The following is a 13,063-nucleotide window of genomic DNA, read 5'->3' on the forward strand; positions in this document are numbered from 1 at the left end:
ACTCAGAAACCTGACTAAGAAATTACCTGGTTGAATCTTATTCGTCAGTTTGAAAATGGAACGATTTTAATATTTTTTTAGTTATAGTTAGAGTGGACGGGCCTTAAAGGTCCTATACTGTAGATACCATTTATATGTAGATTAATAATTTAGAAGAAAAAAAAAAGGCTTGTGAGCCAATAGTATTAGGACTCCCGCCTCCCGACATACCCTGTGGTACCCAACGTCGTAGACTATAAAATACTATAGGCTCGTTAGAGGTGGGAACCAAACCTCGAAAATCTCAGACGGAGATAAACAACAACAAGAGTGGGCGGGCCTTAACCTCTACCTCTGAATGCAGAAGTGAGCAGAGGCCTATGAATTAAGTGAGCAGAGGCGTGTCCGGTTATTTACCAGGTCTTGCCGAGTTCGGTGAGCCAGGTGGGGATGTTCCCGGTCATGATGACCAGAGGGTCCTGCAACTGACGGTTGGCCTTGGCCGTCAGCTTACTGTTGATGAACTCACTGGTGGGGATGATCTCCTTACACACCGCATTCTGAAACACACACACACACCATCTCCACTTAAGACCACACCAAGACCCACTTGGCTAACGAGATCTGGCGCTAAAATAGAAGTGGAGTAACAGTTTAATCTAATGAGGAGCCTGTATAATTGTGCCCTGTGTCGACTCACTTCATACAGGTAGAACCAGTATCTACTGATGGAGTGCAGGACCCTCAGCAGGAGGTTGACCTCCAGGGAGGGGTCGTCAAAGGTGATGGTCTCTGGCGGCTCTGATATGAGGTACATCTCCAGGGGGCTGGTCACGCTGGGACACACGCCGTCTGGGGGGGGCGCAGAGCAGCGACAGCTGACAGGAAGTACAGCACAGGAAGGCAAAGCCAGTACCGGCTGCTCAGGGAGCGCGGCGATGAGAGCCGGGAGTCTCCTACCGTGCCACAGCTCATCCTGTTTCTTGGCGTTACGGGGGGAGGTCTTGGTGGGGGCGGTCTGCGCTCTACCCCTCTTCCCCCCCACGGCGTCTTTGCTGCCGTCTTCGTCCTCCCTCACTGGTTTATACCTGACGCAGGGACACGACGCCGAGGCAAGTTTACAAACACACATTCAAGACATGGGTCAAATCGCTTAGAAGAGAGCGTTTTAGAGTGTGTGCGTGAACGCGTACCATATGGTGTGTGTTTTGGTCCAGATGCCGGCTCGTCCGAGCGGGTTGGCCTCGTCGTCGGTGGACTCGCGCTCCTCCTCGGCCTGCAGACTGAATTGCCGGACGGCCTGGTACACGGTCATGTTGTAGGGCAGCAGGTGGTCGCCGATGTAGAACTGCAGCCTGTGGCGCACGCTGCCAGAGTTGAGGAACTGGGCGGCCTGGACCGCGGGAAAGACAGCAGAGGTGGTGGGAAAAGAAAAAGATTCATAAGAATCATGATTCTGTTCTCGGTGATTATCGATCGATTCATAAATCCTGAAAAATTTATTTTCCCATAAATTTACAAAATAAATTTATTTTGGGGATTTTATCCTGTTTTCACAATCATTTTGTGCTTAGGATGTATTTCAGTGTTTCCCCTACCATTGAATGTGTTACTGCAGTCAAATGGTAGATTATTCTATCATAATCAAAAATAATCGATTTGAAATTGAATTGTGATCCCAAGAATCAAAATCAAATCGTGAGATCACTACCAATTCCCACCCTTAAAAGGCAGTAAATCAAGAAGTCAGGTTAAGTTCAAGGTCAGCGAGCAGAGTGAAGTTCAAGGTTCCAAGTTCAGCAAACCACATACCAGTGATTCGTCGATTTCATCATCCGAGCCGTCGTCATCACTGTCCTCGTCCTCTTCTCTGATTCGCCCATAACCTGAACACAAAATGTACCATTGAGTAAACTAGACCCGTTAACAAGACAAGCCGTCATCTGGTAATGGCCGACGGCAGTCCTCACCTCGGACGACCAAGTATCTCTCGATGGCCTGTACCAAGGCCAGGGGGTCGATCTTCACAGGACCCCCCTTCCACTGCTTCACATTGGTGCAGTCCGGGTGCCTCTGCAGTTGACACTTCAGCTGGTGTGTGTTGAAGAACTTCAGTGCCTGAGAACCTCTGGAAAGAGAGACACAGTCAACGCCCAAGCTAATAACCCAGCCAGGGGATACAAAATTAGAGACTGGTAAACGGGGCTCTCCCAAGTCAAATGTCACATTCTCTCTGACCGGTGGGACCCCTGGGTGATTGGCGGGACCGGTGGGACCCCTGGGTGAACGGCGGGACCCCTGGGTGACGGGCGGGACCCCTGGGTGACTAGTGAGACCCCTGGGTGAGGGGCGGGACCACTGGGTGATTGGCAGGACCCCTGGGTGAGGGGCGGGACCACTGGGTGATTGGCAGGACCCCTGGGTGAGGGGCGGGACCCCTGGGTCAGGGGCGGGACCCCTGGGTGAATGCAGACGAGGGGGCGTGGCTGCTGACCTGCTCCCATTGCCGTTGCCGCTGGGGAAGTCGTGCACCTTGACGGGGAACTGCTCCATCTGGCTGAGGCAGTTGTTCATCTTGTGCACCAGCGCCAGGAGAGGCCCGTTCTCGGGCGGCTCCAGGCGACCAGTGTGCTCCGTCCCGGGAGCCTGCTCACCACAAGACACACGCACGCGCGCACACACGCGCACAGGACAGAACTCGGTCAAACATGGCTCAACACACACACAGTACAGCCCTGACACATACTTCTGCAATAAGGAGAGGGAGTGCAGTACCGTGGTTACCTTGTACTACCAGTAACCACGGTGAAGCCCCACCTCCAGTGTTACTGTCTCTATACAACAGCACTGCACACAGCACTGTCTTTTTCTTGGCGAAAAATATGGGGTTGTAGTGTTTTTGCTAAATCGTGTTGCTGTAAGCCTCCTCCACAATCTGAAGTAGTTCTACTTTGTTTACCGTTGCTATAGGCAACCACAACGTATCAAAGCGGAGTGATTTTCCCGTTGGTATATCGTGGTTATCACACACAGCTCCGAATGCCTCTTGGCCAATCACAATTTGCGGTGAGAACTAGCTGTTGTATTCGACTGGCTCAACGTGTGTGAGAAGGGGCGGTCAGATAAACCAGTAGCTGCTTGGCATAGCGCAGTTGGTTGGGCGAGGCCTACGATCTCACCGGGCAGCCGAAGAAGACGTGCAGGAACCTCTTGAGCCGCACGTGGCGGCACACCAGGTCCCGGTCGCTGTGTGAGGTCAGGTAGAGCAGCAGCTGCTTGACCAGCCCGCTGTGCTGGATCTCGAACGACGACACGTCCGACTCCGACACGATGCTGCAGATCTCCACCAGGCACTCCACACCTCCGTCCACCTGTGGGACCAGACACACACGGTCGCTCACCACTGGATCCACACACACCCAGCTTAGGAGACCCAACCCTGAGGGGTGGACATATCGTAAGTGGGGTTAGGATGTATCTGAGGGGAGTTAGGACGTATCTAAGGGGGGTTAGGACATATCTAAGAGGGGTTAGGACGTATCTAAGGGGGGTTAGGACGTATCTAAGGGGGGTTAGGACGTATCTAAGGGGGGTTAGGACGTATCTAAGGGGGGTTAGGACGTATATAAGGGGGGTTAGGACGTATCTAAGAGGGGTTAGGACGTATCTAAGGGGGGTTAGGACGTATCTAAGGGGGGTTAGGACATATCTAAGGGGGGTTAGGACGTATATAAGGGGGGTTAGGACGTATCTAAGGGGGGTTAGGACGTATATAAGGGGGGTTGGCGCTGCTGTACCTGCAGGTTGAGCTGCTCGGTGGCTGTGCAGAGTCTCTGGAGTACATTCAGTGCAGGGTTGCTGCCATCCACGTTCTCGGAGTTGAAGTACCGCTCCACAAACTTGCTGGCCTGCTCTTTGATCCAGGCCTTTATCTTGTCCCTGTGGAGAGACCATCTTCATCGGTTGATCATCATCATCACTCACGACCATTGTGTTGGTTGGCAATAATCGTATTGTAATTTGTACATTGCACTGCATTTTGTTGCACTGTTCTTTGGGGTATTTTGTATTCCGATTGCGTTTGCACTGTTTTGCGTTTTTTGTACAGTTTTTCACTGTCATGTCTTTGCACTGTCCTGTACCTTGTCCTGTGTCATCTACAATAGCGTATGCCTTAACCCTAGTCAAATTCCGAGTCTGTGTGAACCATACCATGGCAGTAAACCCATCTTGAATGATCTAGGACGGTGACCTTCGTACCTGTTGTTGGAGACGGAGTCCTTGGGCGGGGCGCGCGCCATGCCGCTCACCCCCGCGGTACGAGAGGGCTCGGAGCTGGCGCTGTTGGTCTGGGCGCCCAGCTTGCCCCACGTCTTGGGGTTAAGACTGGCCAAGAAGGAGGATTTGGGGGATTGAGTAGTGGTGGGACTCTTGGCTGTGGGGCAGAACAATATTAAGAGACACTGAGAAACAGAGAAGAGAATAAAGAGATAACGACAAACAAAGTCTGCTGGAGTTACAACGGGAGGCCGAAGGGCCGCTTAAATACAGGGCATTGCCGATAATGGGACATGATCATAAGGATAGGAATATAATCACCCTGATTGTCTACTTTGTCATCGTCCCGGGGAGGAGAGTACTTGGGCCTTCTGGGCCCTCTCTTAGGCAGACGTTTCCTCTTCAGTACATCACTTAACCGCCTAGAATAATGGGAACAGTTTAAAATGACCGGTCAAACTCAAATCAAACCAGGTGCCATTACCGATACATTACAATGACATTGCGCGATGTCTGCATTTATTGTTTAGGGCAGGGGGTAGCCTACGATATCCTAATGTTGGTCTTACACTACACAAAAGCAGGAACTCAACAACATGCTTTTTGAGGGGGGGGGGGTCCACTGTGCTAAAGGCAAGGAGAGACGAATCAAGAACATTAATTGCAAGGTGTAGAGCAGAGCAGTGTCGAAACATTGAACATTGTCATAGGTGAGTCATTACTAGCATGAGCTAATCGAGAGATTTTCTGTTGATTTCCTTATGAATGGATGCTCCAGGGGACACTCCAGGTAAGACAACATCTCCAGGGGAGCTCAACGCTGTGATTCTAGTGAGGCGCCCACAGACACACCTATGAGCATGACAAAGACACTGGGCCACATTCACCCACCGTTCTTATGAAGCATTTTCTTCTTAAGCCCACGGGGGCGCTTATTTGGGCTCTAACCACATTTGGTGCTTACACTTGCCATCTCACATGTCAACACCGCCTTAACCGGTTTCACCATCAAAAAGCTAGCGTTTCCACAGCATGGATGGCCAATACTCATACTGAGGGCTGACAGGCGCACAATACCCAATGGTCAAATTTGGGGAATTCTCTTGCGCCAAGTATTCTTAAGTTGTTCTGTTGCGTGCTGTGTGTTTTGTTGCTCTGGAGCTGTACAGCACTTTGGTCAACCTCGGTTGTTTCAAATGTGCTTTATAAATAAAATTTTGAGTTGAGTTGAAGTGTGTAGTTGCGTCCAGTAAAGTGGCGGAATAATGGTGTTAAGCGGCGCAGGTGTGCCTTTCCTAACCCAACCAGGAATGGACGAAGGAGAGAAATGCTTTAGGCGGCAGGAGGACCTCTATGCACTCCTGCTGCGTGAAGAACAAGAGCGCAAATTGCAAAAGCACCAGTATAATGTTAAAGCGTGCGCAGTCACATTTGTTTCAGTAGCTATCATTTTCATTAAATGCTTGAATTCTGTGTGCAGGCCTTTTGAGCCGTCCCCGTCACAGCGTGTCCGTGTCCTGTGTGCACGTCTCACCCCTGGGGGCTCAGGTCCAGGGAGTCGTCCATGCTGTGCTGGAAGCTGGGTGAGCCCAGGTCGGGCGTGGCGTTGGTGGCGGCCGTGGTGGTGGTGGTGGTGGTGGTGGTGCAGACGCTGGTGGAGCCGCTGGTGCAGGCCTTGGGCGGGCTGGTGAGGAAGGCCTCCGACTCCGCCAGGTTCTTCACCTGGTGCATCACACCTGAGGAGAGGCCAGACCGGGAGAAACCTGTGGTCAGGACGCTGGTCCATCAGGAGAGTACGTTATATGATGTTAAATCTTCTACTAGAACATGAGCAGCATTAGCCTAATGTGGAGGAGGCGCCATACGCCATGGCAGGTATTCCCTTCAACAGCAGCGGTGCCGTTGTCTAACTCCTGGGTGCAATAAACGTGCCATGTTCCAGCTGACTGGACTTGTTTTAAATCAGCCACTCTGGAGGAGGGAGGGCAGGGAAGGGGAAAGGTCGCAGGACCCAATACCTTCTCTTCGGAAATAGACGCTGAAGACGTCCGGCAGCTTCTGCATCAGGATCTCGGCCATCTGCAGAGAACCCACTACGATCTTCAGGTCCTGACTGGACAGCATGGAGGCGATGTGACTACGAAAAAAGGATGAAAATACAACACAGGTTTACAGTCATGAAGTAGAAATGGTGCTTGGAGAGCACAGGCCTCCATCCCGTGAGTTCGTGTTGTGTCTGTGTGTGAGCGCGCGTGCGTAGGACATGTTTGAGATTACTGCCTTCGTTAGGTGCAGAGTTTTATTTCTATCTCTGTGACCTTCCCACATCCGAGAAAATTGGCTGTTTCAAGACCAAACTTTGTGATTGGGATCCGCTCCCGAATTTAAGGGGTTCTATGTTGGCCCACGCTACACCCCTCCAAGAGTTATGAAAATCAGTCTGGTAGTTTTTGCGTAATTCTGCGGATGGGTGGACGGACAAACAAACCGACCAGCACAAGCCACCGAAAACATTACCTCTCGCCCTGCGCTGTCGCTGGGGCAGAGTTAACGATCACAGCGCTTGTTGTTAAAATATTGGGTTATTGCCGCCGTCGCCGGACTCGCCGCTCACCTGGACACGGCGTGGTTCCTCAACACGTCCTTGAGCAGCTCAGCGTCCGCAAAGTAGATGATCCTGAGGATGGCGCGAAGGCACTTGTGTCTGACGGCGGGGCCGGCCGAGGAGCTGTACACCTCGTACAGGACGCCGAATAGGGTCTTGATGAAGCACTTGGCCAGCTCGGGGTCCTCCTTCATCAGCTGCGCCCGGGCGTCCTCGCGCCTCGCCTCCTGGTGCCCCCCTGACGACGCGCACATCAAATAAGAGCTCAGAGAATCACGGTTGGGCTTCCGAGAACGGGAAACCTCCAATTCCCAGGGAATCGTTAACATTAAAGGAACACAACAACTTTGGGGGAAATTAGCTCATTTGCCATCTTACCGATGCAGAGCCAGATAAGATGATACATACCGTTCTGTTCTCTGTGAGTGCAATAGGAAGCATCGAGACCCGTTAGCCTAGTTTAGCTGCAATCACTGGGCTTAGCTTGGCACCAGTTACCCTAGACTAACGGGTCTAATGGGTCTCAATGCTTCCTACTGCACGCGAAGAGAAGGGTATGCATCTTCTTATCTGACTTTGGGGAAGATGGCAAATAAGCTAATTATCCCAAAGGTTGGCATGTTCGTAAAGAAATTTAATCCATCTTATTAGTTCCTAAATCAATGTCACTTGGTGCTAGTTTTAGTTAGTCAATTGTGAATATGAATATCACTCGTGTAAAGGTTTTTTTATTTATTTTTTTTTTTTTTTTTTAAATACATTTCTCTACTGTGAAATAAGCATGTGATGTGTTTTGACCACTCCCCTCCAAAAAAGTGGAACTGTAAAGCAGAGTGGGAATCGTTATAAGCCAAACGCTAGAATGTCACCGTTTATAACAGCTTACAGGAGGAGGGCTGTTATAACCTGGTTATAGGAGCTGGGGGGGGGGGGGGGGTCTTACCTGTATTGGGGTTGGCTAGAGGGTTGGGTTTCCTCTGAATCCCTCGCGCAGTGCCCGTGTCCTCATTGATCTGCTGCATTGAGTTGAAGTCTATGGTGTAGACCCGACCCAGGGTGGACAAGCTGATCTCGTCCTCCCCGTTCTGATGGGCCGTCTGGAAGATGACAGATAAACCACAGACCCCCAGACACTGAGATAAGCGGGGGCAGCACTACTCTAGGAACACAGTGAAGCAGTCTGGAAACGCACAGCTCTGATGGGAGCTATAATTTCAGCGTAGGCTTAAACAACAGCATTGTGCTTAAATAACAGAGAGGGGTTAGCGACCTCAATGATGCGGCTGTCTATACGGTTGTAGGGGTGCCACAGTCCCCGGTCATCCCTCCACTGCCAGATGGCGCCCTCCGTGGTCTGGGCGCTGCCCTTCTTCAGCATGAGGTCCACCGCAAAGATGCCCTCTCTGGGCAGGCAGGGCATCAGCTCACTGTGGGGACGTCAACGGCCAAGGTTAGCAAAAGCTGCAATACAGGTGTGCATACTGGTAGCTGCTAGTAGTCTGACTCAATGGATGTAGGTTTTGGGAATAAGCCTTGTCATTTGTTTATTTTATTTTTTTAAATTGTATCTTTATTTGGGAAAGGCAAGAACGTATAACACAGAAAACAAGTAGAGAAGAGAAATTCCCTTCCCATTTTTAGAAGTTTAAAGTCCAGAAAGTGTGAGTCATTAAACACCGAGACACACATGAACAATGAGTGTGCAGTTAATGTCCATTCAATCACCTCTGGTGGATCCCACCCTTTACTAATGACTTCAGTTTATCATCAGTTGTGAGCATGTCACAGCATCCTTTCAAAATACAGTTGCCGTTAGGACTCGGACCAAAAGGGTCTCTGTAATATGATCTTTAGATCTTTAGATGATCTTTAGAAACTCTTTAGAAACGAAATAGCTTCCCCACTTGTGAGGAAGCCATTTCGTTTCTAAAGACGTTTCTAAAGACGTTTCTAAAGATCATATTACAGAGGCATGTGAAAAACCACAACAGACCTACGCTCTATGTAAGCACAACTAGCGATTCATAAAGACAGATTGATATAAACAACCGTTTCACGGCAGAAAATAGATTTTTTAGAAGCTGCATTCTCAGTGCCCCGTCCACCGCCATTACATGGATATACTTGGCTCGCACTGGATTTTAAATTTCTTCTACAGGCCTCCGAATTACACCAAAGTTATCTCGGTGAGTCAAACGTCTTATAATATGCCGTAAATAAGGTCCAAGTTGTCAAAAACGAGCATTGTCCTTTAGGCAACCCTTTGTATGGAAGTTAAGAAGTACTTTGGAGTTAAGTGCTTATTAACTCGTTCGGGAAACTGACGTGTAAGGACGCCTTTAGGTTTAGTTACAATCTTCAATGTTCTTTGTTCAGTAGTTGAAGTCGAATCAAAAAGGCACTGGTGACCGGATCAAATGCAATAGGCTTTATTTGTTGGTACAATCAGTAACAGACAACTAAAACCGGTGGGCTCTCGAGAGATATCACACCCGACTGACTTGTTGACAGCGTCTTATATACTTTATCTTATGAACAGTTTTGAGAGCAACTGCTTTCCTACGCTATGTATTTTCTAGCCTGACTGTTATCTGATACAATGTTTCAATCTCATTTCAACGTTTCTTTTGTGGCATCTGCTTTCCCACAGGAGCCCACAGGAGCTCTCCCCCTCCCTTACAAAACAAACCTCGTGATAGCTGTTCTGGCCCTACTGTCTGTCACAGTATGCTGCTTCTGGCCTAAACTGACTAAGAATAGACACATATAATATAATCTTGATTAGAACAAAGGGTTGAGCCTAATTAGGCAAATTAATACACGACAAAACCCGATTTGTCCATGATTTAAAGCTGGAGTCACCTCTATTGGGAATTTAATCTGAATCCTAGGCAAACCATCTGAATAGTCTCAACAGTTTGTGTATCTTACAGATACTGGTCACCTTCTGCCAAACCTGAAGTGTGTGGTTTAACCATGGGTTCCCCATCCCTTCTAAATGACACATCAAGCCCCTATCAGCAATTACAGCCTGGATGGGGGACTGGTTTGAAAGATTAGACTCTAGCTCCTTCCATTTTAGCCACATATGTTCCATTACACCTGTATAGCAAGGGACATATGTGTAGTAAGTAATAATTTCTTAGACAAGGGAGGCCAATCCCCCGCTCTTCTGGGCCAATTGAAAGGTAACAAATCTAATTCTTGGCTTCTGGCCCTGCCATATAAATCTGGATATCCATTTATCCCATTCACTGACTTAATTATCAGAGACCTCAAATGGTAGGTTTCTGAAAAGGTAGAGCAATCGAGGGAGAGTATTCATTTTGAGTTTTGTCCTTCTCTTCCTGTCCTAAGATATGTCATATTATTCTTATGTTATTCATCATAGTCTATGATGAATAAAACCAGTCTGGTCTAAATCGATAAAGTCAGGTAATCACTTCTCCAATCTATGGGCAAAAATGGAAGTGAATAGTTTATAGTCTAAATTGAGCACACCAATTGGCCGGTAATTCCCACATTCTAGCCTCTTTCCCCTTTTTCGGAATAACCGAGAACCACCTTCCTCCAAGAGTGAGGTGTTCCTCCCTTCTGTAGAACCCAGTTGAATGTCGTATGTAATAATGGCACTAGTTCAGACTGCGGTACCATTGGGAATTGTAACCATCCATCCCTACCGCCTGTCTGGACTTTAACCTAGTGATAGCTGCATTTATTTCCTCTACAGAAATTGGTTTGATTAAATCATTATTTTGTGGATCAGAAAGAGGGTAAATCTAGAGATCTAAAAAAGACATCAATACAATTCTCCTCAGAGGCAAGTGGGCGGGAATACAACTCACTGTAGAAAACCTCAAAACACTCTTGAATTCTCTCTATTTTGGTTTCCAATACACTAGTCTTTGGGTTCTTTATTTGGTATACTATATTCTCCTCCTGCTGTTGCGCAATTTATATGCCAGATATTTTGCAGATTTCCCTCCTCTCTCATAGTACTTCTGTTTCATGAAAAGCAAGTTCTTCTGGGCCTCTTGTGTATAAATGTCATTGAGTTTACCCTGTATTTTCCTAATTTCCCGTTTCAGGATGGGGTTTGGGTTATTGATATCCTCCTGTTTCTGCCTTATATTTCCCTGGATATTCCGCATTTTTTTGTACTTTCAATTTCTTCAGGAAGGAGGTGATAGAAATTATTTCTCTCTCAATACTGGCATAAAGGACCATACCGGTCTAAATATGATTTGATCTTAAACTAGTCACCCAATGTATATCACATTACCACAATACATTTTTTTAAGCAAAGCTCAGGTTAAAAGATCCCTTGTTGCGCTGGCAAACTCGCCCCAGTTAGTTTCAAATAAATTCCACTAGGATCAATCTGGGCTGGGAACCGTCTCTCGGAGGCGATGATAGTGATCTGTGCACTCGATAGTGATCTGTGCATTCGAGCATCTGTAACGCTGTAGATGAGGGGGTCGGTGAAATTCCGTAGATCCTCAGCGTCTCTCTTCTTAAGCCTCCAAAGATGTTAGCTTTGCCTGGAGCTTTTCTTGCAGTGTAATCATCTCAGCCAGTATCTCATTGGCGTTTTGGAGCTCGTCTTCATGCCCAGTGACCCTGGTTTCCACATCCTCGAGCCTCGCCTTAGTTTTGGCCAATTCCCCTCTGATGTCTTGCAGCTGTTGTTTTGTCTTTTTTTTTAAGTCTTTCAGCACTTTACCGACATCTCTTAGCTCCTTCTTTTGGTAGCTGCAACTCGTTGTTTTCAACTTGCATGTTGCCGGACTTTTTACTTTTCCTATTCTTGCTAGACACCATCGTAGTCCCTTCCTAAATGTTTGACGTATTTCGCTGGTTATTTTTTCACTTTGGGGCAGTTTTATTTTCTCTTGTCGATAGCTCTTTCACTAAGCTCTTAGTGAGCACTAAGCTCTTTCACTAAGGCCAATCCAGACTACGTGAAACAACAACCTAGCAACCGCTCCCTGAAGACCATTTGTTTGTTTGGTGCATTGGATCTTTTAGTATTGTTACTCAATCACTGTAAATGAGATTCACACCTCAGCTGATTTTCAAGGTTTAATAACAATAATAGTAATAATAATAATAATAATAATAATAATGATTGTGATTGGTTTAAAGAAATACAGCGTTTTGCCCGCCTTATTGGAAAATGGTAATGAGTCCCGCTAGATCTCTCTCCAGTGTTAGCTAGGGATGAGACAGTATACTGTAAAACCGTGAACCGCGGTACAAAATGTCCACGGTATTAGAACCGTGACATTCCCTGTGTTTACGGTATTACATTTACGGTACTATACTGCTGAAACTTCCCATTTCAAGTAGCTTGCAATAGTTAATTTTGTAATTTAATATAAGCTTGCTATTAATAAACAGCTTAATTACAATAGTGTGTATTTTCCATCATGTGTTGCACTGTAGTTCCTTCAAAGTAAAATACTTGTTTTTTTATGTGTGTTGGGGAGGTGAAATGCCGTATACCGTGAAATACTGTAAACCGTACCGTGTAACTAGATACCGTACTGTAATGCAAAAATCCATACCGTCTCATCCCTAGTGTTAGCACAGTGTAAACCAAGTGTGGAGAGAGTCTGGCTGGTCTGGTCTGGCTACGCAGATAGTGGCCTGTAGGGCTGTCAACTGAGCTCAGAAATGATATTCAGCTTTCTCTGCTATGGCAAAACAAAATGTTTATATTTATGTCTGTATATGACAAGGTAAATTGTTTGTATATTGTACAAATGTTTGTAAATTGTATAAATAACCCCCAAATTCCCTGTTTATTCCTGTTAATTCCCATGGAAAAATTTCAAATTTTGAATATTGCTGGAATTTTGCAATCCTAGTACAAGATAAGGGAGGTGAGTTAGTAAACATGATGTTTGAAGGGAGGAGAGGTCGGTACCAGATAAGGGAGGTGAGTTAGTAAACATGATGTTTGAAGGGAGGAGAAGTCTGTACCAGATAAGGGAGGTGAGTTCGTAGAGCTCCTGCGGGCTCCTTGGCACCAGGTCGATCTGCTCCTGACAGCTACCGTTGGACGCGCCACACAGGAGGAAGCGCAGAGTCTCTGCAATGTCTGAAAATGAAAGGAAAAATCATGTTTATTCGTTAAGGACTTTTCCCAGGCATAGAGCGCCCAACCACTTTAGTTTTAAGTTCATTTATTTTATAGTG

At 47.2% G+C, this 13,063-nt stretch overlaps 1 protein-coding gene across 5 annotated transcripts in view; it reads right to left on the reverse strand.

The window, feature by feature from the left end:
• The window catches only part of trip12 (thyroid hormone receptor interactor 12), a 54,032-nt gene that overhangs the window by 12,649 nt on the left and 28,320 nt on the right, over window positions 1-13,063 (reverse strand). For 3 of the 5 annotated variants that reach the window (XM_084443870.1, XM_084443871.1, XM_084443872.1), the window contains exons 16-31: window positions 12,848-12,965; window positions 8,133-8,289; window positions 7,806-7,959; window positions 6,872-7,100; window positions 6,276-6,394; window positions 5,792-5,993; window positions 4,579-4,679; window positions 4,240-4,414; window positions 3,777-3,918; window positions 3,159-3,350; window positions 2,474-2,625; window positions 1,950-2,107; window positions 1,792-1,865; window positions 1,173-1,372; window positions 680-1,067; window positions 397-539 (exon numbers count right to left, since the gene is read on the reverse strand). In XM_084443870.1, coding sequence (XP_084299996.1) covers window positions 397-539; window positions 680-1,067; window positions 1,173-1,372; window positions 1,792-1,865; window positions 1,950-2,107; window positions 2,474-2,625; window positions 3,159-3,350; window positions 3,777-3,918; window positions 4,240-4,414; window positions 4,579-4,679; window positions 5,792-5,993; window positions 6,276-6,394; window positions 6,872-7,100; window positions 7,806-7,959; window positions 8,133-8,289; window positions 12,848-12,965 — 2,704 coding nt within the window. The remainder of the gene's footprint in view (window positions 1-396; window positions 540-679; window positions 1,068-1,172; window positions 1,373-1,791; window positions 1,866-1,949; window positions 2,108-2,473; window positions 2,626-3,158; window positions 3,351-3,776; window positions 3,919-4,239; window positions 4,415-4,578; window positions 4,680-5,791; window positions 5,994-6,275; window positions 6,395-6,871; window positions 7,101-7,805; window positions 7,960-8,132; window positions 8,290-12,847; window positions 12,966-13,063) is intronic. The other 2 variants (XM_084443874.1, XM_084443873.1) reach the window with 1 other exon arrangement.

Source organism: Borostomias antarcticus, assembly GCF_949987555.1.
Source record: "Borostomias antarcticus genome assembly, chromosome: 1".
In the NCBI taxonomy this organism is placed as follows: Eukaryota; Metazoa; Chordata; class Actinopteri; order Stomiiformes; family Stomiidae; genus Borostomias; species Borostomias antarcticus.